This window comes from Catharus ustulatus, chromosome 2 (genome assembly GCF_009819885.2).
Source record: "Catharus ustulatus isolate bCatUst1 chromosome 2, bCatUst1.pri.v2, whole genome shotgun sequence".
Taxonomy (NCBI): Eukaryota; Metazoa; Chordata; class Aves; order Passeriformes; family Turdidae; genus Catharus; species Catharus ustulatus.
Window position 1 is genome coordinate 28874190 of NC_046222.1, and position 25720 is coordinate 28899909.

Here is a 25720-nt window from a genome sequence, read left to right on the forward strand (position 1 = left end):
ATGGCTATGGTGTGTCTTTCCGACTTCGAAGCTTATGCTAAGAAGTATTTACCCAAGATTGCTTGGGATTATTTTGCAGCTGGGGCAGACGAGTGTACCACACGTGATGAAAACATCCTGGCATATAAAAGGTAAAGTGAGAAGGAAATTAAGGGAGTTGTACTGGGACCTTTTAAACTGTTTTTGTGCAAGTGTTTGGACTTAAAAAGCAAAGACACCTAAAAACCTTATCCTTTCCAGGGTGTCCCCAAACTAAATGCAAAACCTGAGTGATGTGCACTGTATGCTCTGATGCCAGACTGAGAGCATAGGTTGTATGAGGCTTTAGAGATGCTGAGTGTACAGGCAAGATGCTACGGTAGGGTAGGTACAGTGTGCTATGGTGTGGGTGGCATTACAGGAAAGGCCATGAGTAGATCCAATAGAATGAGATGTAACAGGGAGCTCTTGGTGAACAGCGGTAAGCCTGTGTGCAAGTAGAGTGGGATTTGGGGAGCGTGCTGCAAAGCCTGAGGGCAGGTGCCCTGTGCAGTGAGGATAGACTCAAATGGTGAAGTGGAAGGACCCAGCCTGGCTGCAAGTAGGAGGAACTTGGGGAAGGACAGTGGGAGAACAGGACATGGTGAGCTGAGGCAGGAGATGCAGAAATTATGTACTGTGGCCGGTAAAGCAGGATTAATTATAAGTGGAAGTGACTGAACTGCTGGCTGAATTGACCTCTAAAAGCAAACAGAAAGAACAAAGAGCCTTTGTTATATTTTCTTTTATTACAGTTTTATTGTTTGCTGTTTTCTTCATTGGCTCAGATTCCTGCTTTGCAATTGGTGAACGAAGACCTGGTTTCCATGAAACTTCAGAAAACTCACTGAACGTTTACTATCCTGAAGGGGGTTTTTTGCCTTACAGAATTCGTTTCCGGCCACGTATGCTGTGGGACGTATCCGTGATGGACATTAAGACTAAAATCCTGGGTTCCGAAATCAGCTTTCCTGTAGGAATTGCCCCTACAGGCTTCCACCAGCTAGCATGGCCTGATGGAGAGAAAAGCACAGCCAGAGGTACTCTTCTGCTCTGGTGCCATGCTGAAAAAAGGGGGTTGTAGAAGAGCCTCAAGAAACTGTTAAGGTGACTTGAGGTGTGACTGAGAAAAATTTTCAGGCTTCAGGGGGCCAACTCTCTTCCCACTTTCTGACATCCTGCATAGGAATCTGTATAGACGTTACTCTTCTTCTCCAGCTACCACCATACAAAATCAACCCCATGGAGTCTGCTGCAAAATAAAGACAAGGGCAGTGGATGCATTTCTGACTCACACCAAAAACCACATAAGGTTTTCAGTTCTGGGAGCTCTAGATGGGTTGTAAAAGGGGTGGATGGGACTCAGACTGTGAATTTCTTGTTACTGGTTAAGAAATGTCTCTCTTGGAGAAAAAGATACCCCCTTTTCACAAACTCTGTGGTGAGTTTGGAGACCTGAACCCTAGAAATGATTTTTCTTCTGTGTACACAGAGTAGATTTAACAGTACATTCCTGAGAGGACTCAGTCATAAAGATAAAATTCACGCTTTTTCTAAAAATGTAGCTGCAAAATGAAAGTACAGCTTGGTTAATTACCTCTCCCTTTTCTGCTTTCTTAATCATGGACTAACAAGAGTGTGCAGTAAATAAAGTCATTGTTTATCCCAGGGCATAGCATGCTCTGTAGCATATGCATGAAATCAGGAGTTGGGGTGGTCTCTAAAAACAGTACATGGTTTTGCATCTGATGTCTGTCAAGACCCTTCAAATGCCTTAATTTCTCTTTCCTTTCCAATGCCTCCCAAGCGGCCAGAGCAATGAACACCTGCTACATTGCCAGCACCTACTCCACCTGCACGCTGGAGGAGATCTGTGTGGCTGCGCCCGGTGGCCTCCGCTGGTTCCAACTCTACATCCACCGCAACAGAGCAGCTTCCCAGCAGCTGGTCCAACGGGCGGAGGCCTTGGGCTTCCAGGGCCTAGTCCTCACCGCAGATCTGCCCTACACAGGCAAGAGACGCGACGACGTCCGCAATGGTTTCTGCCTTCCTCCCCACATGAAAGTGAAGAACTTGGAACAAGCCTTTGAGGTTTGTAAAATGAGCCTGTCCTTTCATTCACTGTGCTGGCTTGCACCACATGAGACAAAAACCACTGGGTAACTGCTGCCTTGGAATTTGTTGTAGTGAAGCATATCTTCTCCCCTGCTGGTTCTGCAACATCCTGGCTTGAACTCCTGGAACCTGGGTTCTGTCTTCAAAATCCCCATCTAGCTGCCTTAGAAACACTGATGTCCACCCTCATTGTAATTATTCTCCTCCAGAGACATGTGACATTTCTGGAACATGTCTGTTGGCAAGTTTGATTGATCTGTTCTAGGGCAAGGAAAGGCACCTGTGTGTTGTTGCAGCTTGGATGAGTTTTCCTTTTGCTGTTTCATTTTGGCTGTAGGGAGATGACTGGTCGGAGTACGGACTGCCACCCAACAGCTTGGATCCTTCAGTTACCTGGAATGACGTCTACTGGCTGCGGAGCCTGACACGCCTGCCCATCATCATCAAAGGCATCTTGACAAGAGAAGATGCAGAGCTCGCAGTGAGACATGGAGTTCTGGGAATTATAGTGTCCAATCATGGTGGAAGGCAACTGGATGAAGGACCTGCCACTGTAAGTGAGAAAATGGATGTCCCACATTTTCCCTGTTTACCATCTGCACGTTTGCATTAACCTCAGTATCTCTATGCCCAGGTTTGTGTGTGCACTTCTGGTGGACGTGAGTTTGTCCAGTGGCCAAGGATGTGTGCGGATATACTTTAGCTTTAAACTGGTGAGATCCAGCCTTGGCGTGGGGGTTGCCCACTCTGTATTTCCTCAGCTTCTAGGGAGGGCTCTGTAAGTACCACAGAACCCACATAAGTGCAGATAAACTACTGGCCTAAGTCAGGAAGAATTCCTGTCTGTGTCTCCTTTAGCTGGTGCAGCACACTCAAACTCTTTGCGCACTGCAGCAAAAAGAAAACAAAGCTCTGGAACCAAAATTGTGTAAATGAGAGCATAATGTATTCTCATTGTTCACATCTGTCAAAACATGCGAAACAATGCAGCTAGATTTAGTGAGAGGTCTGCTTGCGTATTTCCAGGCTCAAGTCTAAACAGGGATTTATTGGCTTACATGAGTCAGAAAAAGGATAACTTATCTGGAGAAAAATTCCTCTGCTTTTTAATTTGTACAAAGAAATCATGCATTGTTTGGACGTGTGTGTATTTCACTGGCTTGATTTGGCTTCTGTCAGTTTTTCCAGTTACTCTTATTTCACAATTCTGCATTGCACAGTATCTTATGAGCTTTCTTTTCTTGGTTCTCTTTTGTTAAATAAAAATAGGTACCAGGGAATTCTCTTCTATTCTACGTCAAGGCTGACAGCAATGAATTAAAATGTTAATAAACTCAATGCTAAAGGCATAATAACAGAAATGGCATCCACCTTTAACTCTTCTACCTTAAAAGTTGTTTTACATACACAGACAAGGCAGTAGATACCTAGTTGGGCTCTACTATTCTTCTGGTGCCAAATCTGGCTCTTGCTGAGCTAGTCCTAGAAAATTTCAGCCTGAAGGTTTTCGATTTGAAATTCAGGAAAAAACAAAACAAAACAAAACAAAACAAAACAAAAAAAAAACCACCCACAAAAAACAAACAAAAAAAAAACAAAACAAAAAAACCCACAAAACCACAAACAAACAAAAACCAAACAAACTCCCCAAAACAAGCAAACGAACAAACAAAAAGCCAAAAAGAAAACCACCCCAAAAAAACATTAAAAGAAGGCAAAAAGGTATAAGACACTGCAGAAAACAACATTTTGGCTTTGCTCTGAAGAAGAGTTAATTACGTCCAATGCAATGTCCTGCCCCTGCTTGTACTGCCTTGGGGCCAGAGCCAGCATCTCTGTGTGGTGCTGCCCTGCAATAACATCTGAGACTCTACTCCATGCTGAGCTCTACAGAAAAGACCTTAGGGAATCAGGAGGCTTAACCTGGAGGAAATTATGGACTGTACTGCATAGCAAATGAAACCCTTCACAGATGCTTTAGACGGAGGCACTCAACAAGTGGTTACCAGGATTAAGTTGAAATGCAAGGTTAGGTAGTTTAAGCAGTAGAAGTTTGACATCAGCCTTTTTAGCAAACAGCTGTATGAATCATCATTGTCTCAAATAAAAGTAAAATATTCCCATTGAAGTTTATATTTAGAATCTTTCATAAATCTAGTGAAAATATTAGTTTTTCACTAATCAAAAGTGATAGCAAAGAAAATCAGTATAAACAAACTACTGGAACATGGCACTAAGTATCTGGAAAACAGAACAGGGTGCTGCACATTATTCTGCAGCTCCTGGTGCTGAGCTATTTCTGATGCATTGTCACATTTCATTTCAAGAAGGTATCCTACTAAAGCACTGCATCCCTGCCTGTCTCTTTGGAATATATCCTCCTTCTCTTGGAATCAAAAGCTGCCCTCAAGGTGAGATTGGCGTCTTCTTTGCAGATTGATGCTCTGGTTGAAGTTGTGGAGGCAGTACGAGGCAGAGTCGAAGTTTACGTAGATGGTGGAATACGAAAAGGAAGCGATGTGTTAAAAGCACTGGCACTGGGAGCAAAATGTGTCTTTATTGGAAGACCAGCTTTATGGGGCCTGGCTTACAAGGTGAGTGAGGAGCTCTGCACTCATGTGCGGGCTTCTCACACTCTCCTCAGATCTGCAACTGAAGTGACAGAGTTTTCACTGGTGGAGAACATATTTTTAAATTTTATTTTGCTGAATTTGAAGTGGAATCACCCCAAATTGAATGAAACCCTGACATTTCCTGTAATTTAAAAATACCTCTGAATTTCACAATTTCCTGTGACTTTGAACAATGGGATTGTGAAGGTGATAGGATTGTTTTGTGGGACCTGATTTCTTGTTGTTGCAGTTTGGTGCTAAAATACTTTAGGACTCAGGACTATCAGTGCCCAACTGGAGCTGAGTTATTTGCCAGGAAGATGAGTCTTACAATTTTATTTGCTTTCAGCAAATATTTGGGAACAATACATGGTTTTGGTAGAACAGTTTCACAGCAGTGCTATGAATTCTTCAGAAATACATGTAGAGCTCCATCCCACAGATGGCTGAAACATTTTGGACAAGGCTGAGCAAAATTGTGTCCTGGAAAGCCTGGGCTTTCTGCTGCTATTTCAGTTCCAGCTTTGCTGCTTCTCAGCTTTGGGCATATTTCTATGATCCAGAGTCATGAATTAGACCTCTGATGCAGGAGGCAAACAGAATATAATTTAAATTATAATATTATTATACCAGTTGGAGATTTTTGTCAATTTTTTTGCATTTTAGACTATGGATGGAATCTTTCAAAACTTTTCTATAGCAGAAAAGATACATTTTTTCATGGTCCAGACATATTCCTTTATCTTAAATGACACTCTTGTCCAGTGGTGTGATTATGGAATGGATTCCAGTAGCACGGCTTTGAGCAAGAAATCACCAGAATCTCCTGAAAAAAACTGTCAGAGTTGGCAGTACTGTTTCTTTTGCCAGTAAACATCAAAAAAGGGCCTATGATGACAAAGGTGTTCCTGTAAGTTGCCGGCACTTTTTCCACAGTGGAAACAGAAAGGAGATGGGATTTTTGGGGGTTCAATTGTGCTTTGGTATTATATTCCATAGAGTATTCTTAAAGATGTATCTCAGTGGCATTACCAAAGCATACAATAGAGGAAGGGCATAAAGAAGTGCTAACATTGTTTGCGCCCAAGCATTCATTATTGCAGGACATAAAAAGAAAATTTAAGAGAAAAAAAAATACTAAATCTTCCTGTATTTTATAAGAAGATCAAAATCGTTAATATGTTTTATTGGTTTTTGAGATTCTTGGTGTCAATTACACAGAGAAAAACACATAGCCTATTATTTGTAAAGACTCAGTCCAGTATTTGAGTAAACTATGGTTTCTGGAGTGGTAACATATATAAAACTCTCATTACTTCATTAAAACCTGTCAGCATTGTAAGGCTTGACATTTTAAACAGCAAAGCCCATTGGTGGGGGAAAACTGAAAGCTAAAAAAAAAACCAGCTACAAAATGTCAGAAGTGAAAAACAGCTTTGTTTTCTTTCCCTGTTTGGATGTATCCCAAAAGGAAAAGCATCTAAATTAATCTGTGATGAACTGAGCACATCCATCATATAATTTAATAATTCATCTGCATGAGACACTGGAATTGGCACAGACTTAAGGGACTATCCCAGCTCTCAGGGTGCAGGCATCCTGCACCACTGCTCTGTGCCAATGCTCCTTTTACCCTTTCTCTGTTGGTGCAGGGTGAAGAAGGTCTTCAGGATGTCCTGAGAATTCTGCAGGATGAGTTTCGCTTGTCTATGGCCTTAGCTGGTGAGTGTTTTGTTTGTAATGGGTGTTACAGATGTTTCTGCATGCAAGCCCTATAAAATCAGGAGTGTGATTGATGGGTCACAAAAAGGGAGTCCACGAGAGCTGTGATAGTTCTAGCTGCTGTAGTTGAAATTCTCTGCTTCCTGTGAAACCACCTGGCATTCCAGGTATCACAGCAATGAAGTTTGCATGGAGGGAGTAGGTTAGAGCAGCTTTGTGACCCAAGTAAAGAGATGCAAAATAGCTAAGTACAGCCAAGCAAAACTTGGAATGTCTGTTCTCCTGGGAATGACAGCATATTTTTTTCAGTATTTAATTAGTGTTTATCAAGGTAAAATGCAACTGATTTTTTTTTCTGCATGAAGAGTTCATTAAAAGTGGATGTAGAATTTTTGTCTGTGTATTAGAGAATACAGTCTGTAGGCGATTACACATATTTTACACATATTTTTAAAGCCTTTGAGTCTCCTCCCAGCTTTTAGTCTCACTCTGCGTTTCTCACTCCTCCCAGCTGTAGCTGCCCCTCTGCGTTTCTCACTCCTTCTCCCAGCTGTAGCTGCCCCTCTATATTTCTCACTCCTTCTCCCAGCTGTAGCTGCCCTGTTTGACCCCTTCACCGAACAACAAATTTGCAGAGCCCAGTGCAAGCTCCGGTTTTACTCTTGAACAAGAGGTTTATGGGCACTGAAACAGGGTCTCCAGGGCAGTGGTCAAACCACCAAGACTGTCAGAGTTGCAGAAGTATTTGGACAACACTTTCAGGCACAGGGTGTGATTCTTGGGGTGTCTGGTGCAGGGCAAGGAGTTGGACTTAATGATCCTTGTGGGTTCCTGCCAATGCAGGATATTCTATACATTATGACATGTAGAACTCAAGTGGATAGTAGCACTGACAGGGAGACTGGAGGTGAAATCCTGTCTGTGAACTGGCCATAGGTACTTTTTAATGGGTTATTTTTTCAACCAGTAAAGATTCCTGGGTCTTTTCCCCAGCAGACTTTTACAGTTCTTTATAAGTAAAAGGGCCCAGGATTCAGAAAGACTAGAAATTTGGGATCCTTTTGCTGAAGCTGTGAAATTCATTGAATCATACAAACTTTTTTCAGGTTGGAAAAGACCTTTAAGATCGTCAAGTCCAACTGTTAACCCAGCACTGCCAATTCCACCATGAAACCATGGTGCCATATCTACACTTGTTTCAAACACATTCAGAACTGGTGATTCAACCACTTCCTTGGCTGCCTATTTCAGTACTTGATAACAATTTCTGTGAAGAAATTTCTCCTAATATCCAATCTGAATGTCTCCTGAACAGAGGATTCAAGGTCCAGCCCCACCAGTGCCCAGTACAGGGGGACAATTGCTGGCCTTGTCCTGCTACCCACAACATTGTTGATATACGCCAGGATGCCTGTATCACACCTGGGTACACATCCTGACTCATGTTCAGCTGGCTGTCAACCAGCAGCTCTATTCCACCCATATTTGTCCAAATGAAATGGCAATGCAAATCTTCATCTCTGGTCATTTGGCACACAGCGACCCCTGTCTTTTCTCTGTGTTTTTCTGCTGACTTGACTGGATCAGATTGCACCCTGCTCAGCTTGCTATAATTCTTTTTTTTTCATGTTTCTAACTCTTCTTATGGAGGGACTCTGGTGGTGAACCTTGAGGATGAAGATGCCACTGGGGAGTGGAGATATTGAAGTACCAAGCTACCCCAACTTGGTTTGTACAAGACTGTGATCCTGAGCAGGGGGGCTTCCAAGCTTCATCGACAGACCTTTCTCACCAATGTTTCATTTATTGCAGGCTGTGCCAGCATCTCAGAGATTGGCCAACACCTGGTTCAGTTCTCAAAGCTGTGATCAGCCTCCTGCCATGCCCACCAAACAGAGGCAGGTGAAACTAAGGTCCCAACCAGACTGAAGATGAAAAAGGAGATGCAATAAGTATCTCATAAGGCCTTCTGGAAATTTCTGGAGAGATTAGGAAAGGCTCTGTATTAGCAAAGGCTGCACTCTGCTTTTATTGAGACCAATTAATTCCTTAACAGTTCAGTAAATTGTCACTTGGCTAAATACACTTGCTTTAAACTGGCTGTTCACGTTGTGTCCTCCTCCAAAGTTCTGCTACACTGGACAGCCAGCATGTGCCTTGTTTTTCCACTTATTCTGCCAAGTCCCACTGCAACTCAATCCACACAACTGTCCTGCTCTGGGACAGTAAGTGTTGTGGCTGTTATCTTGCATAGATTTGGCTTTTCCTGGATATATTCATAACAGATATAGAAACAAGATGAATCAGCTACCAGGCACCCCCAGCTGCCCTTTGAAGGTGGAGGCAGTTCTTGTCCACTGCTTCTAAATACAAAGCAGTGAAGGAGTGGAGCAGAGTACCACCTCTGGGGCAAAGAACCAGCTCTCAGTGGTGCACATCCCCTGCCTCACCCTGCTTTGGAGCCGGCAGATACCTGGATACCCATTTTCCTGGCATGTACAGGGACATGCTACTGAAAAGTGACCTTTTGCATAAAGCCTACTTAGAATATGCCGAAAGGAGGCAGAAGGAAGAAGCTAACCCAGTTTAGAAGCTCAGTCTGTTTAGACTATAATTTCTCTCAGAGATAACAGTGTCTGCAGTGATCTTCCAGCGGCCTTCACACAGAGGCCTTCCTCTCTGTTCCAGTAACAATAAACCTTGTCGGCAGACTGACAGCCCAGCAGATAAGATTTGGGAATCACACCACATCACCCATGTTGATGCATTTCAAGGATGCACAAGAAGAGAATGAGACAACTGGGAGAGCTCAGTCCTGCGAAGGCTAAAGGCAGGGGGGAGGGGAGATTGCATCACTGCCTTTTACTACTCATTTGGAGGAGATCTAGGCCAACTTCTTGAAGTGCGCTGTAAAAAGGTGAAAGGCAATGGGCACAAGTTGCAATGAGGAAAATTGCAAGTAAAAATGAGTGGGAAAAAAATCACCATGAGGGCAGTCAGACACTGCAATACAGGATTTGTGAAACCTCCATTGTTAGAGATACAGCTTACCTGGGTAAGATCCAGAGCAACCTCTCTGGCACTGCTGTGAGAAGAGGTTGGCACAGAGATCTCCAGAGGCTGTCTTTAATCTGAATAGTAGGAGGATATCACAGAATCATAAAATAAGAGCTGCACAACAGATCTGTACCCTGCCATACCACTGTACTGCCATGACCAACTACATGGAGCTGCAGAGGCAGAATGTGTATCTCTGTGAAAGGCTGCAAGAAAGCATTTTTTTGAGTGAAAAACAAAGATATTTGGTGAGCGAACCTAAAGTAAGAGGTCAGAGGGTTCAATCAGGATGAGAGTCTATCCAGACCTGTTTTCCAAGACTTTGAAAGTTTTCTATGATCTAGATTAGGCCTAAGCCAATGCATACCTAAGTTTCATGCCCCGTTGTCTGAACCCAGTTCTGCTTTATGTACTTACTTGTTGTATCTCTAATACACATTCAAGCAAGATTAAATCTGACAAAAAAACTGTCCTTGAAGATTGTAAACATGTAGGTTAAGGACTAATCAAACCCGGCTGCTTCTCAGCATCCCTGGAGGATGGGACAGAGAATCAGTCTACTTAAAAGGGTAGCTTATCTACAAAATGGATCCAAACATAAACATTTTTATTTGGCCTATGATGCAAATTTCTCCAGCCTTTAAATATATTAGTTGGTCATTAATTTCAGCTGAGGAAGTAGAGTTCTTCCTAAAAATAAAGGGAAAAGGAGACTAAATGTTTCTAGTTTGTTTCTAGTTAATTGCCCAAATCATGTGCTGTCTGATATAACAAAGACTACTAGAAGAAGGCCTTTTTAATCTTGGAGATAGTGTCAGAAATGTTTACAATCACCTTCTCTGTTCTATTGGAAGAATTTTTCTATCCTAAGAGGCTATGTGGTATTGTCTGGTATTATAATGCCTCTTTAAAGCATTTTATTTCCTTTCTGAAAGCAAAAAGGAAGCCCTGTTACAGAGAATGCCACTTGGAGCAGCAGGATTTGCTGAAATAGGAGATATTTTCTTTGTCAGGTTTGAAGACACAGAAACACTCTGGCGTCTTAAAGTGGTTTTCTTCATACTTTGATTAAAGTGGTTAAAATGTCTTACAACTCTTCTCCACTACAAGAAGTTGTATTTATTCAGAGTCCGATGCAGGACAGTTGTCCAGAAGTTAATTATTTAAATACTTTTTTTTCTCCTCTTGTCAATGTGTAACTAGAAGAAAGGGAAATGTTTCCAGGAGGGAACAGTGCTTCCCACCCTGAAGGGTAGAAGTTTTCCCTGAGTAAATCTACATCTCAAAATCGAGCGTCTCTTCCACAGCTGACAGCATCTAGGCATTTTGAGCTTACAGGCATACAGTGGTAAGAAACACATTAATTTTTCACATTAGAAGAAACATGGAATGTGTGTGTGTGTGTGTATGTGTCTTTTTTGCCACAAATACTCCATATTTAGAAATCAAAAGATCCAGCTAAATAATAAGTATGCTTTTGCTTTTCTCTGCTTCAGTTGTCATAGGTCAGGGTAAGAGGCCAGACTTCAGAAACCCCTTTCCTGAATTGAAATTTTTTCTGGAAAAATAGAACTGTTCTTCCTTACTTAATTTTGGATACCCTGAATGATAATAAAATGAGTTTACCTGATTCCATAATTAAAAAGCATTGCCTGATGTAAAAGTACATTTTATCCTATAAAATCTCTACGCCCTGCAATGTTTTTGTACATAATCATTCCACTACCATGATACAGTTTTTTCCTAATGCTGCTGGGAATTTTCCCTTCACTATTTCTCTTTCTGTATTTGCATCTCCACTGCACTCCCTCCCAATCCATTTTTCCTCTTGTGACAAGGCTAAGAAAATACATTCTCTAACACCTGTCAGTCATTGCCTCAAAGTATCTGTCACAGTAAACACCAGTAAAATCTGAGGAGCAACTGTTCCTGGGGCAGCAAATCAGTGACATGGCTGGAATGCGACATGCTGCATTGCACATATACTAAGCTATCCACTTAGCCCATGTATAGCATTTCTCCAACACTCATCAACATGTACAAGCTCTGATTTTCTAAAACGATGCTCCTGGTGGTCAGAGGTCTGGTGGACTTTGGCCTTGTTGCTTGTTGGCACTGTTCTGGAGTGTTCTGCCCATTCCAGCATCTGCCTCCATGACCTTTGGGGGACACCAGAGCTGGTCTTGTCTGCACAGGAGGAACTGCCATGCCACTCAGCAACCCCAGCAGCAATGTCAACAAGAAACAAGAGGTGAAAATGTTGTCCCTAGGTGAGACTGCAGGAAGCCCCAGTAGGTCCAAGCTGGAATTCAGCAAATTGCTGCTGTCTGACCACTGACATTCACACAGAGCAGTTCAGATGAAGGCTGATGTATAAAATTGCCTCAAACTAAGCCAAGCATTTGTCCGAGTAGCACTTAAGAGGAAAAAGCACAGCAGCAGTAAATCTCCCTGCAGTCCCCTGTGAAGCATTAGTATTCTCATATAAGCATTACCCCTGTAAAGCTTGATCATTCTTATAGGCAAGCTGGTATATACAAGAGTGTTTTCTATCCTATGTGGTATTGTCTGATATTACAGTGTTTCTTTAAAGCATTTTATTTCCTTTTTGAAAGTAAAAAGGAAGCCCTGTTACAGAGAATGCCGCTTGGAGCAGCAGGATTTGCCCAGTTATCTTTCCTTGAAAAGTGCACAAAATTAATTTGTAGCAACTTCTGATAAGAATATACAATGTCAAGGTCCTGACTGTAAAAAGCCAAGGAAAGAAGCACTGATAACATTTTTTTTAAAGCTTTGTTGGGGTAAGGAACAGATATTCAAGGATGCTGGGATTGAAACAGTTGCCAAAACTTTCTCATCTGTGTCAGCTAGAAACCTTTCTCCTCCAACAGAAATGGTTTTGCTTTCCTCCTGTCACATGCAAGCCCAGTTTTTCTCTAAAAAAACAACAGTGTGGGGATGCTTCTTCTGCAACTTTTCTCCAGGGTTCTCCTTAATGAGTGGACAAAACCCATGATAAGATAAAAATAATTTAAAAAAGAGCTTAGCAGTTAGTGACACGAATGGAAACAAAGCATTTTTAAAGATCCATTCCAGCTATGCCCCAAATCAAGGGATCCCTTTTCCAGTCATTTCAGCCTAATTAATTGTGTTGCTGGACTTCTTTGTAACTTCCTTTTTGCTCAAGGCAGCTCCCTATTTATCATCCTGCTTCAGCAGGCATGTCAGTCTATCCCTGTACAAGAGGGAGAGAAAATACAGCTGTATCCAGCATGTCCTGACAGATCCAGGAGGGCAGGGCAGGCATTAGGATGTTCAGCCTAATGCCCTGCCCTTGGTTTCACACTACAAAACAGTTTTGCTAGAACTGGAGTGAAACACCTGGGCATTTTCCCCGCATGTTGGAGATGTAAAGCAGTAATGACACAGATCACTGCAGAGGCTCAAACAGCCTTACTTTAAATTGTCTTGCACAAGACATTTCCAGGGGTGAGCCTTTCCCTCCTGCAGCTTGAATTTAACTTTGATGGTACATTAAACAATTTCATCACTTCAAATGCCTGTAGCGTACTCAACAAACACAAAATCCCTGGGGTTAGTTTCTGATCTTGCACAGAGAGAATGAGAAAGCCGTGTTATAATGGGGGAGCCCAGTATCCAGAAAATATACAGCAGTGGAGTCCACTCCTCAAACCACTCTAAATAACTTGTCCTGCTATTTACATTTAATTTAAATGCTCCCTACATTCAATACTGGCACAATATTGGCACTGTATTACACAATCAAGTGCAACTAGACAGAATTAAGAACATGTGGGTTTATTCTGTGGGGATTTAGGGATGCAAGACGACATCTAGGCTCAGACCTCACTGCATCCAGAGCCTTCCTCTTTGGTGGGAGTGGTGTGGACGCATCACATTCTTTTACAGCAAAGGAGGCACTCAAGAGGGAGGGGAGCAAAATGACCAAGGTGGTGCCCTGCAGGATATAAATACAGGCAAATTTCCCCCCCAGTGTTCTGAGTGCTAGAGAGGTGGAACCGACACTTGAGGCAGATTTTTGTGGGGTTTGTTTGGCATTGATTTTGAGTGTTTTCAGATTTGCTAATTGAATTGATTTGTAATGGTTTGTAAGAATGTTTTCATTGCATGGAAAAATACATGTAGATTACTTCTGAATAGGAATAGCTAGCAAAAGTAAGACAGGCTTAAAAAATTGTTTGATGTAGGGATTAAAGTTTGTTTTCCAGAAGTCTCTCCTTTTGGTAACACCCTTTGATTTGTAAAGCCTCCAGAGGTTGATGCCATATGTTTATTCCCTCAGGCAGGAGGAGAACCAAGCTAAAGAGACAGTGAGTTCACCACTGAGGAGCAACCCAGAGCAATGTCCCTGGCTGGGGTAAGCTGCCTGGTAACTGGAGCAGGAGGATTTCTTGGTCAGAGGATTGTGCGCTTGCTGCTGGAAGAAGAGGAGGCGCTGGCAGAGATCCGGCTGCTGGACAAAGCCTTCAGCAATGAAGTGCTTGGGAGATTTGAAAGTAAGTGCCATTTCATGAGGACTGTGTGTTGCAGCTATAGGTGTTGTTGTCTCCCACATGGGTAGCTTGAAAGCCTTCACCTCTCATCCCATCCACCTCTGTAGATAGAGGTTTTATCTCAAGGAAGCCTTGCTTTATCCCTCCCTCTCCCTCCAGCACAAAAATCAGATGTAAAATGTGAAAACAAAAGTTTTTTGTTAGGCCCTGATGTTTCTATATACTGTTAATACAGTAAATAGGCTGTCTTCAAGCTGACTTGAAGACAAACAAAACCCACAGAGCAAAATTAGTGTACAAATCTCACACTTCTTCTTGGGGGAAAGGAAAATTCAAGCATTGCTATACTGGTGGGAGGGCAGAGATATCAGAGTATGCTGTACTGGGCTCTGATATGTGAGACAGTGAAGGCAGCGACAAAGTTGTGGGTGCAAATTCTAATGGTTTTTCTTCAACCTGTTATTAATTTAATTAATACTGATCATCTGGGTGAGAGCTGTGGTGAGGTACTTTTAAAACTGCTTTTGTTAATAACATTATTGCAGTTTCCTGTTTAAGCAAATGCTGAACAGAAACGACAGAACCATTTGCAAAGTGCAAGGCAGAGCTCTGGCTTCTTGAAGGGATTGGAGACAGTGCAAGTGTGTGATGTGCCCAGTGTCAGAAACAGTCTGTGGCAGGGAAAGCAGCTCAGAACGTTTTGTTTTATTTTAAATGTCCTGTTTATTGAGATACTGAGCACATCCATAAAAAGGCATATTGGGTTCCTAAATTCAGTCAGATTCATAAGTCCTTATATTATGTTTACTTAACAATAACTTAGTCCATCACATCACTGCAAGATTCCTCTTCCTCTATGCAGAAACTATATGGGAGCCCTTAAGGAATATCTCCATATGATTTGCTGAAGAGCCCCAGTCACTCTATAGAGCATGAAAGTGTCATCAATTAATAGCAACCGTTCACAAATAAACCTGGTACAAATTGCACAAGCCTTTATCATGGTTTTAACAACTCAAACTTCTTCTCCATTAAATCTGACTCAGCATTTCACTGAGGATTTCTAAATTCCCCTGAGCCTTGCAGCAGCCCATCCTGCTCTGGTTTCCAGAAAGTTTCCACAGAAACAAGCCCCAAACCTGTAGCTACAGTAGAGGCTAACACAGCAGGAGAGCGTGTGGTTTAGCACTCATGCAGCAGTGCAGAGGCATCTACACTGCTTTGGCCAGGAGAGCTTTGTGGGGATAATGGAGCATCCTGGGGAGTAAAAACAATTGTTTGTGTGGGCACAGTCTTGGCTGAGCTGCAGCAAACGTTTTGATATTTTATTTTTTTTGTTAATAGGCAAGCTCTATGCCCTCTTTCCTTATCCTCCCTTCTTCCTCCATGGAGCACTGCCCACACACCCTCTCTCTTATTCTTTTAACATTCTTTCTGCCTATCTGAGCAGCACAGGAGGGAGGGAAAAATCGGTTACCAAAGCCTTTTCTTCCCCATAAACAGGTAGTAGGGACCATAGACTGACATTCCAGATGTGTTTAAACAGATTTGAACCCCTGCACTTGGGCAGCTCCTCTGACTGCTGTCAGCCCTTGTGTCTACATCTCTTCTAGTGTACTGCCAGTCCCTGTGCTCAGGACTACCCAAAATATTTCTCTGCTGTTCTCTTTCAAGCCTTCTCTATCACAGTGACTTCTATTCCAAGTGCGGGGCTGCTACAAAACCTGTGGGTGGGGCTGGAGTCTTCTGACCTGCACTATTTTCTACAGGAATTTTTACTTGCTAGCAGATGTTATCTAGATTTCTGGAACAGTCGGGAGCAGAGCTGAGTGAGTTTTTTCCTCACTAGCAAAGGGAGCACCTTGCACTTGCAATATCTTTGCAGAGTCAGGACTGTGGGTAGTAAGACAGAAAAGTATGTGCAAGTCACAGGTCTTTGTGCCAGAAGGCAGTCAGGGTCACTCCTCCTTCATCCAAGCAACTTTCCTGCTGGAAGCTTGACCATCACACTCAGTCTGCATAGACAATGACATTTGTGGTCTTCCACAGCCCCAGGGAGTCCGGAATGATCCAGTCAATGTCGAGTGTTCTGAATTGGAGTCTACCCAGTTACATTTTGTGGTTGAGAATGGACGTCATGTTGAACATGGTACTTTGGTGCCCTGGGTTTCTTACTTCTCATCTCCATGTCAGATTTATCTTTCTGCCTTTCCTGTGCTTCCACTTACACAATTCTTTTTTTTGTTGCTCACTATTGCATTGGCACTTCTGGAGAAATCAGAACTCCTATGTTGTTCTCAAGTTTAGGGCAAATAGTCTGCTGAGTCAAGAACTGCTCACAACAGGACACTGAATTTTATTGAGAAATCATTGCGTTTTCAAGGAAAAACTACCCCATAGCAAGCAGGGAGTTTACTTACAACTCAGAGGACACAGAAACCACTGGTGATGAAAAACAAGCTTTCCTAGTGAGTAGGTACTTTGTCATAATCACTTTATGCAAAAATGAAGAGCTGACTTGAATTTATTTTGTTCCTCCCCCTCTGACCTATCCACATGTGTTCTTTTGATGCTTGGGCAATGGTTTGTGTAGATGGAAATCAAGTTTCTCTCTGCTGGCCATCTCAGACTGAAACGACTGTCTGTCAGTCATTTCTTTCCTCCCTTTTTTCCCAAGCTCACCTGTATTTTTTCTCTTCACCCAGAGCAAAACAAGATCAATCTTCTGATTCCTGACATGCAGTCGATGCTGCTAAAGTGAGCAAGGCCCATATCATACTTACCATGGCAACTTTTGGGATAGAGGAGCAGTTTTCCTGACTCATATCACATACGCACAAACTGCAAGCCCAAACAAGGCACAAAGCACCTAGACAGAAGATTTCTTGTGATCAGCTTCAAAAGGGACAGGTTTCTTTTGTACTTTTCCCGAAAGCTTTGATTTGCATGTGTAAAATTTCCATTTTCCTAACCCTTTCCCAGGCACTGTGTTAATTTTGAGGGGGGGACATGTTAGAATTTATGTTGTGAAATCTATTTCTGTCTATTCTTGGGGTTATTATAATCTCACAAAGCCTTTTTCATGGAGAGCATCAACCTAGCGGCAGTACAAAGACTAATATTTATTAAAGCAAATCTAACTACTTGACAAAAAGCCCAGCCCCAGTCTGATGCAAGTAGAGGTCAGAGTGAAGCTTCTGGAGATGGAGTCCGAGGAAATGAATGCAGTCTGTAAAATAAAGGAGCAGAAGAGAGAAATTACTGTGCTGGGAGGGCAGCAACTTTAGATTTAGTAACAGTTTTGCAAATGTTTCACAAATCTTAAATCTCAGACCAACTGTCTGTGGTGGAAATAAAAAAGCCTCTTAAGGCTGTTGCATCAGAATAATTGTTACATTGATACAGGATTACATTCTTAGTGCGCTATAGAGAAAATGAGATAAAACCATTTAAAAATATATTCCCACACAGTTCTAGATCCAACCACTGTCTCTCTCAGTGTTTCCTATTAAGGTCATGGGATGAAATACTGTGTGCTTTGGAGCTGGTGACAAAGCACAAGGATAAACAAGATTTCAGTCATGGCTGAAAATAAAAGCTGTACAAATTAATCAGCTTCTTCTCTTATCTAAAAGGGGCATTTGATTATGCTGGAAGAAGACAAAGGTTCTGCCTGTGCTGCAGAGTCCCTGCCCAGTAGCTGTACCTGGGGAGCCATCTAGTGCAGCCACAGTAGAGGCTCCCAGAGGACTGCTATCGCACCGCCTCCTTACAAGTTGTGGGTCATGCTGAGGAAGTCCCCTCTCCTCCTGTGGCATGGCTGCAGCCAGGCCAGCTGATTTCCCTGGACAGCAGAATTGCCTTGGACTCCAAATTTTTCCAAGCGATTATCTGGTGCTGGCTCATGTTTTGTGTAGCAGCAGAATCTTTCTGCCCAACACAGCTTAGGGAAGGCTGGCTCTGAGACCTAGAGCTCCTGTGGGGTCACACACTGAAGCTGCTGTGGAGGGAGAGAGCTTAAAAAGCAGGATTTAATCAAGCCAGGCTGAGGCGGCTCAGGAGAAGTCTTGAGAGTTCAGATATGAACCAGAAAGATGTGCCGGCTAAAAATGACCCTATGGTACAGACACTGAAATGAAGCCAGAGCAGAATTTGGAAGAGGCACTGTAAGTCCTGGCCAAGAAAAAGATGTCAGAGTTGTATATAATTGATTAGAAGAGCTGCAACACAGGCAAGGGAAAGGAGCAGAAAGTAGGTATGAAAACATCTCTGTGCTCACATGCACTGGGTGGAGAGAGATCATTCATCAGCTTGGAGACAGGAACATGCAGTCCCTGTTCAGTACACTTGGATTAACACATCTATAGCCAGGAAGGTACCAGAACATGCACAGCTAAAGCTACTCCTCTGTGAACTTTAACACAGTCACAACTCAAGGAAGCTTGCTAGCAGTGGAAAAGATTTCTCTTTAAAAAATAAAATAGAAACATGTTGAATATTGTCTCCAAGTCTACAGTAGGTAATGCAAAATAAACCTCTGTAGCACTGTAGTTAGCATTTTACAATAGAGTCCTGAAGAAATGCCTTCTGTTTCACAGCCTTAAAATATCCCTGCTGTTCCTGGACAGTCAGCACCTGCCAGGCAGGGTCAGCCCTTCACTGCATCTTCTTAGGGTGCCTGTAAGGTCTTGTGCTCTGTTTTCTGCTGCCCCTGCAGAGTTCAAGGGTCAGACTGAGGTGAAAATCCTGGAAGGGGACATCCGAGATGTGACATTCCTGCGCCGTGCCTGCCAGGGGATCTCCCTCGTAATACACACAGCTTCCCTCATTGACACCCTGGGCCTCATCGAGAACAAGCTGCTCTGGGAAGTCAATGTAACAGGTGAGCAGGTGAAGCACTTCTCTGGAACCCACATTTCTGTCCTGATCGCCGTCTGCTCAGGAAAGGGAGCACCTGACCTGTGTTTGTTTTGAGCTGGGTTAACTGGGCTGTTCTGCATCTTGCACAGACATATCTAGGGGTGCAAATCCCGGTTCTGTGCAGCCCCAAGAAGCTCTGAGCCTCTCCATACCCAGTCTTCCACTTCAGGGCAGTGCAGGATCATTCATTCTTGTCAACACTTATGTATGCTCACGCTGAGATCTGCACAGACTGCCTTCAGTTATGATAGTCATAAACCCATGCTTAGTGGAACTTTCGGAAAGCAATTCCCCTCTGAAATCCCAATGCTCATGTCAGAAATTGGTTCTTAATCTCCCACCCCACATAGCATCCCTTCCGTGTACATTTTTCAAATTTTACAAATACTGCAGACTTTGGCTGCAGTTACAGAAATGCTGCATTGATAACATCCCACATCCTGTGGCTCTCTCCTTGCTATTCTTTTTCTTCTTCTTTTTCTCCTTTTCCTTCCTTTGCCATTCAGTCTGCGTGTGCAAGAAGGCAATTGAGAGGATCAGGTGCGGTTTATATACGGACAAAGAACAAAAAGTTGCTGTTTTAGTTTGGAGGACAGGTGTCTGCTGAGAAAGGCAGGAACTTCTCTTTGGAATGGAGAATGTAAACCCCCTCCCTCCAAATTATTATAGTTTTGAAATCAAGGGGCTTTCAGGAAAAAATAAGGGAATTGGGAATAACAGTTCATTACTAGGGAAATTAAAATAGAAATACAGTACTACAAAGAAACAAACTCCAAACCCTGACAAAGTCAGAGTACAACCTGACACCCCATCAGGCAGGGTGTTGGTAGCAGTTCCATTAAATGGTGGCCGCAGTCCCCTTGCAGTGACAGATGTGATTCAGTTGCTCCTGCAGAAGGTGCAGTTTGCCTCTGGAGGTCCAGTGGTGATGTGTGGAGAAATCCAGTTTCCCTCTGGAGTCCAGTGGAGAAAGGGGCTTCCTTAGTGTCCCAAAACCTCTGTTTTTATCTTAGTGAGAAATGCTGGGCTCTTCCCCCTGGCTGGAGCAACTTCCAGTGGGATGAAGTAATTTTATCAGTCCCACAGTGGGACTCAATGGGCCATTAGCAGAAAATGACTCGTTGGAGGAAGGATGGGTTGTGAAAAGATAAAGAACAATGCCCTGCCTGGTTTCAATGGATGGACCATTAGCAGAATATCTCCCACAGAGATAAGGATCACTGCCCCCACCCTCAACAGATGGTGATAGAATAGATACCTTTTATCACACTCTGTATTGTAACCTGTGGCTTATAATCAGGTGTGGCTTATGTATGGACAAAGAATGAAAAGTTGCTGGCACTCAGAAGTGCTGCTTATACTCAGTGCGGTTTATAATCATGAAGTTACTGTAATTTAAAATTCCCCAACAAACTCAGAGCTATGGGAGGGAGGGGTTTCATTGACTCAGTGATAGGATTACCCCTTCCACTAAGGAACCCCCATTCTCCGTGAAAGATCAGATGAAGGGAGAAGGTTTAGACCTAGGAACGGCCCATGTAGCATCACCTACCAAGAAGCTTAAATATATTTCCTAAAAGAACAACTTCACCCCTGTCTGTGTGCCAAAACCCTCAGTGCCATTCAGGGAACTGGTACTGTCTAACCTGGATGCACACTGGCCTCCCTGGCTGTGTTGCTGCAACAACTTGGGGGAGATTTGGGGAAGATGTTCTTATTTACATGAACAGCTTTCCCAGTTCTTTGTTCCTCTCTGCCACAGACACAGTGCTTCTTCACAGAAAAATAAGGAACATACCTGTACAGGCGTCACTTTCACAAATATTGTCTGTTCAGCAGTGTTCTGAGGAAGAGAGAATTCTTGGCACCCAAATTGTTTCTTACATGTACCCTAAAAACAGTGGGATGGCATTTTAGTTGTTTTAGCATGGCTCATTGCCTGTACCATTAGCTTCCATACACTTTCATTTCTGCTCAGTCAAAGCCACAAATTTTCAGTGATCAAAATGTGATCCCCAGTGGCAGCCTCTTAGGCCCCTGTCAGGAGGGGAGAGCAGAAAGGCAAGCTCCTGGAAACCTGTGCATTTGGTAATATGAAAACATACATGGCTGGTAGTTCAGAAAGAGGATTTGTAAAGCTCTGTCTCCATGACCGTACTCCTGCTACAATGTGGTTTTTCACAGCAGAATGTGCTGCTTAAACACATTTGTCCATGGGGAAAAATAAAAAACAATAATATCAAAAACAAACAAAACACACAAAACAAAACAAAAAATCCAAAACAAAACAAAGCAACAAAAAACAAAACAATAAAAAACAAAACAACAAAAAACCCAACAACAAAAACACAAAAACAAATTTTAAAAAAACCCCAAACCAAAACAAACAAACAAACAAACAAACCCCAAAAATCAACAACACTCCCCCCCAACTATTAAAATGTCCCAAACCCAGAAAGCTCTTTAGCTCTGACTCCCCAGTACTCACTCCCCTGCCAGCAGCGTCTGCCTAAAAACGCCCACTGGGTGGTGAGGATTAGTTGATAACATTTTCTAGAATGAAATACCATCCACAGTCCTGCCCCCAGAGCCAACTGGCCATGAGGTCAGTCAATGAATACTGCTGTGCTCTCTTCCCTGTTTCCTTCCATTTCCATTCCAATGCTCTTCTGGTTTTCTGACCAGCCAGGGCACTGCTATTACTTCATAAGCTTGCAGGATGAAAGTTTTGTTTCTCCTAGAAAATAGAATTTGTGTAATATAAATGTTTCAAGAATCAGATGTGGATGTTCATGAATCAGGACAGAAGAGAACAAGTTAAACTTGCTGTGATGCAGGGCTTTCCTCCATTGCCACACAATTACCTCAGAGCAAAAATATCCTTTTAGGAAGGAAGGGAAGCAAATTTTCAAAAGGATGGGAATTGAGAAAATAATTAATTATAATCTAACCAAAATATGTTCTGTGAACCAGATCCTCAGCCAGAAGGGCAAGCAAATCTGGGGGACCCACTGACTGAATAAAACATGTAATACAGTCATAACTTACTTTATTACATGCTATATGAGACTTATATTCCCATTACTGCAGAAATCTTTAAACTTTTGCATACAATTCTGATTTGCAAATAAACCACATTTTATTTGGTTTATTTTTATTTGGAAATTCATCTTGAACAGGTACCAACTGTCAAGATAATTTTGTTTGTTTTTTTCTAAAACTTGCTATTTCATTTGATTTCATCAAGACCTTCTGCATTTGATTACTTTCTCTTATTTTCTAAACAGTATTGACAGTAGAAATTTAGCTTTAATTTAAAAAATAATATAATAAATGATTTTTTTTCCAGATGACCCTGGCTTATATGTCTTCTAAACAGGGTGACTTGCATGAAATAATTTATTCCTGTCTGCATAACTTTTTTTCACTGCACTTCCTTAATGTTTCTGAAAGCTTCATCTAGATTTGTTTTCCATTTGTTTCAATTTCTTTCTTTTTCTTGTTCAAACTTGAAAAGAGGAATGTTGGTGCCCTAACAATATTGAGTTCAAGAATTCATCCTATTTTCCACTCATTAATAAGTCCATATTTTGCTGCCAATATTCCTGGTTCTTCTGAACCCTCTTTAATTCACTATATTAGTTTCAGTCACACTGGTCTGGTCTGCACTGTGCTGCTTTTAGTTGTTGCTGGAATAGACTGAGCAGACTTGGAAGATCTTTAATGTGTCTCACTGCTAGTGTTTGATTTTATCCCTGGATTTTAGGCTACACTCTTCTGATATCAGTCATTTTAGTTTAATGTTCCTTTGCCAAAGATGTTTCCAAATGTCTTTGGGGTATGTGTTCTCTTCTGAAGTCACTGGCCTTTTTACACTCAATTTCTCTCATTACACCATGCACAACAAATAAGGCAATTTCTGCCTCAAAGCTGGGAAGAAAAAGAATATTCTAATTGCAACCATAACAACACAAAGTATTTATTTCTCTCTTCAGTGTGCTTTCCTTGTTAAACTTTCTTGCCTGTTTAAAAGACTTTGAGCAGCTGACCTCTGCTGCTCACGATGAAAGCATGAAAGGATTTTGAATGTAAGAAATCCTGTACTACTGCAAGGAAAAGCCAGAATGTGCCAGAAAAGCATGCATACATACACAAGCCTCTCTTTTCTCATTGCACTTCATGATCTTTGAGTATGTGTTATCATGCCTTGCTTCACCATGTTTCTCTTCAAGCCCTTCTCTTTAGTCAATTGAATACTGGGATAGATTTCCACTGGATGTGAGTGCACTGACTTTGGAGCAAACTTTCAGGTCCTATACTAATTGTGTCCATTCTTAGCAAGAGCATCCTCAAGCCTGAAAAACATGGCCTTCACCATAGAGCATGGAGGATATCTAAGGAGAGAGGCAGCTTCTAAACGTTATCTGCCTTAAGCCAACTCAATACAACCAAGAGGCAAAAGTCCCTGAATCTGTGGTCAGGACCCATGCTAAGTTAAGGAAGGCAAAAATTTGATTCTTGGCATAAAAAAACACCCCACAGCATATGATTAGGACCAAATATTCACCCTCGTTTAACTCTAGAAGGTGCACTGATACTACTTAAATACAGATTCAGAGCAGGTTCAGTGTCATTGAATATACTTCCCCGTTCAGGACAGGATTCTTCCAGCTGCAGGGAGGGAGATCTGGCTAAGCTCAGGCCAGAGATGCTGTTTCTGATCTGAAACCCTCACTTTTTCCATGTTAGGGGGCCCTAGACTGCCCTTCATGTTTTTCTTTCTGAAGGTACTCAATTGTTGCTGGAGGCGTGTGTCTGCTGTAACGTCCAGCACTTCATATACACCAGTACCATAGAAGTCACAGGCCCAAACTGCAAGGGTGACCCAATTTTCAATGGTGATGAAGATACAGCTTATGAGAGCACATCCAAATTTCCTTATGCCCAAAGCAAGAGACAGGCAGAGGATTATGTGCTGAAAGCAGATGGCCAAGTGCTGAAGGATGGTGGCATGCTGATGACCTGTGCCCTGAGATCCATGTACATTTTTGGGGAAGGCTGCCCATTTCTCCAAGGCCATCTGGATAAGTGCCTGTTGAACAAGAACGTCTACCTGCGCTTCTCCAGGAAGGAGGCTCTGGTGAACCCTGTGTACGTGGGGAACATTGCCTGGGCACATGTGCAGGCAGCCAAAGCCCTCCGAGCCCCGCAGAAAGCCAAGCACATCAGGGGCAAGTTCTACTACATCTCAGATGACACTCCTCACATGAGCTACGCTGATCTGAATTACGAGCTGACCAAGGACCTGGGGTTTGGAATTGAGCCCCAGCTCCCCATGCCTCTGACAGTGCTCTATTACTTCGCGCTGCTGCTGGAGATCGTGAGTTTCTTGCTGCGGCCCTTTGTCAGATACATCCCCTCCACCAACCGACACCTGGTCACACTGCTGAACACCCCCTTCACCTTTTCTTATAGAAAAGCACAGCAGGATTTTGGCTACATGCCCCGCTACTCATGGGAAGAGGCCAAGCAGGGCACTGGTGAGTGGATTGCCTCTGTGATCCCCCAGAGAAGGCTGTACTTGCAAAGCAGCACTGCCTAAGCCTGAAGGGGAGCTGAAACCCAGCTAAGAAAGTAGGGCCTTGAGCCAGAGGAAAACTGGGCAAGCAGAAGCAGCAGTAAACGACAAGCATTTAAATGAATTCTTTGTGTAAGAGCCTACTGAAATCCCTCACCCCCAATCTCAGAATAAATAAAAGTGAAATGTTCATTTGTTTGTTGAGTACAGGCTGATGAAGGTCATTGTACTGCATAGTCCACACCCACTCCTACATCTCTGCAGCATAAAGACTTATTTTAGTAAGACTCCACACAATCCATGCTGTGAACACTTCAGCCCTTCTTTCACTCCATGCCACCTCCAAGGCTTTAGTAAAACACAACTTGTCCTAGAAGTATGATTACACTTTACAAATGTGCACCACTTTCAAATGTACAAATGTACACCCTATTCACTCAGTGTTTACCAACCTCACAAAACTGGCAGTAGGCAGAAGCCACCTGATGGCAAAAGCTGTAATAAATCTTGTTCACTTTTTCAAGGGTGTTGTGCATTTCATGTTCACCTGACAGTCAAACTTTGAGCACTGTAAATATCGTGAAATCAAAATTACGCAGGTACACATGTGCTGCCCCTGTGCTTCTCTGATGGTCACATGAGCTTCTGCAGAATGTGTAACTGGACTTGTGGGCAAAAATACAGAACTTATCTGAACAAACAGATGTGATCCAGTGTTTTTTTCTTAAGCATGCATCTCACATGCTAAAAAGAAATCTAAAAGATGGGAATTTCTCTGTTCTGTTATGGATGGTGTGAACAAAAACATTTCACCTGACATAGTACTAATGTAAGTGAATCATATTTTCAGGGATGCTGACAGCTTGAAGTCTGTGCTGGGTTTAATTATTCACATTAGATAGCTTTCCTCTTCTCCATCCCCTTCCATGGACACTGTTCCTCTTCCCTCCTCTGCATGCACACTCTTATTTTATTTATTCCACTCTCTGCACAGCCTTAAGAAAAGCAACAAAGTGTTTAACACAGTAACACCCATAGTTCTTCTAGGCTATTCATATTTCATCCTAGTGCTCAGTGAGTGACAAGCAATGAATGCAGCCACAGCTGCTCTGTCACTGAAGCAGGAGTAGGAAGGGCAATCCAGGCACAGGGAAATTAGAGCA

General features: G+C 42.6%; 2 protein-coding genes and 1 long non-coding RNA gene across 6 annotated transcripts; 2 read left to right on the forward strand and 1 right to left on the reverse strand.

Annotated features, from left to right (window-relative positions):
- Positions 1-8335, forward strand: HAO2 (hydroxyacid oxidase 2). 2 transcript variants are annotated; one of them, XM_033084121.1, is made up of 7 exons: positions 1-131; positions 907-1058; positions 1826-2109; positions 2471-2686; positions 4569-4727; positions 6398-6467; positions 8280-8335. In XM_033084121.1, exons 1-7 carry the CDS (start codon positions 1-3, stop codon positions 8333-8335), a joined length of 1068 nt encoding a protein of 355 aa, XP_032940012.1. The 2 variants fall into 2 exon arrangements, with proteins under 2 accessions (XP_032940012.1, XP_032940019.1); XM_033084128.1 differs by lacking the exon at positions 2471-2686.
- On the forward strand, positions 6361-24749 carry LOC117009768 (3 beta-hydroxysteroid dehydrogenase/Delta 5-->4-isomerase-like). Of its 2 annotated transcripts, none has more exons than XM_033084109.2 (4): positions 6361-6467; positions 13849-14062; positions 18777-18941; positions 23767-24749. In XM_033084109.2, exons 2-4 carry the CDS (start codon positions 13909-13911, stop codon positions 24579-24581), a joined length of 1134 nt encoding a protein of 377 aa, XP_032940000.1. In that variant the 5' UTR covers positions 6361-6467; positions 13849-13908; the 3' UTR covers positions 24582-24749. The 2 variants fall into 2 exon arrangements, with proteins under 2 accessions (XP_032940000.1, XP_032939992.1); XM_033084101.1 differs by lacking the exon at positions 6361-6467 and adding an exon at positions 13479-13522.
- Positions 16393-21766, reverse strand: LOC117009799. 2 transcript variants are annotated; one of them, XR_004420530.1, is made up of 3 exons: positions 21547-21766; positions 20778-20870; positions 16393-17288 (listed from the first exon to the last, which is right to left on the reverse strand). It is a non-coding gene; the product is annotated as an uncharacterized LOC117009799 (long non-coding RNA). The 2 variants fall into 2 exon arrangements; XR_004420529.1 differs by lacking the exon at positions 21547-21766 and having other exon boundaries at positions 20778-21167.
- Positions 24750-25720: the final 971 nt, after the last annotated feature.

Coding starts and splice junctions, on each gene's coding strand:
- HAO2 (XM_033084121.1), top strand. CDS start 1: ATGGCTATGGTGTGTCTTTCCGACTTCGAAGCTTATGCTAAGAAGTAT. Junction 2,687..4,568: donor TGGATGAAGGACCTGCCACT/GTAAGTGAGAAA, acceptor TCTTCTTTGCAG/ATTGATGCTCTGGTTGAAGT. Junction 6,468..8,279: donor CTTGTCTATGGCCTTAGCTG/GTGAGTGTTTTG, acceptor CATTTATTGCAG/GCTGTGCCAGCATCTCAGAG.
- LOC117009768 (XM_033084109.2), top strand. CDS start 13,909: ATGTCCCTGGCTGGGGTAAGCTGCCTGGTAACTGGAGCAGGAGGATTT. Junction 14,063..18,776: donor AGTGCTTGGGAGATTTGAAA/GTAAGTGCCATT, acceptor CTGCCCCTGCAG/AGTTCAAGGGTCAGACTGAG. Junction 18,942..23,766: donor CTGGGAAGTCAATGTAACAG/GTGAGCAGGTGA, acceptor TTCTTTCTGAAG/GTACTCAATTGTTGCTGGAG.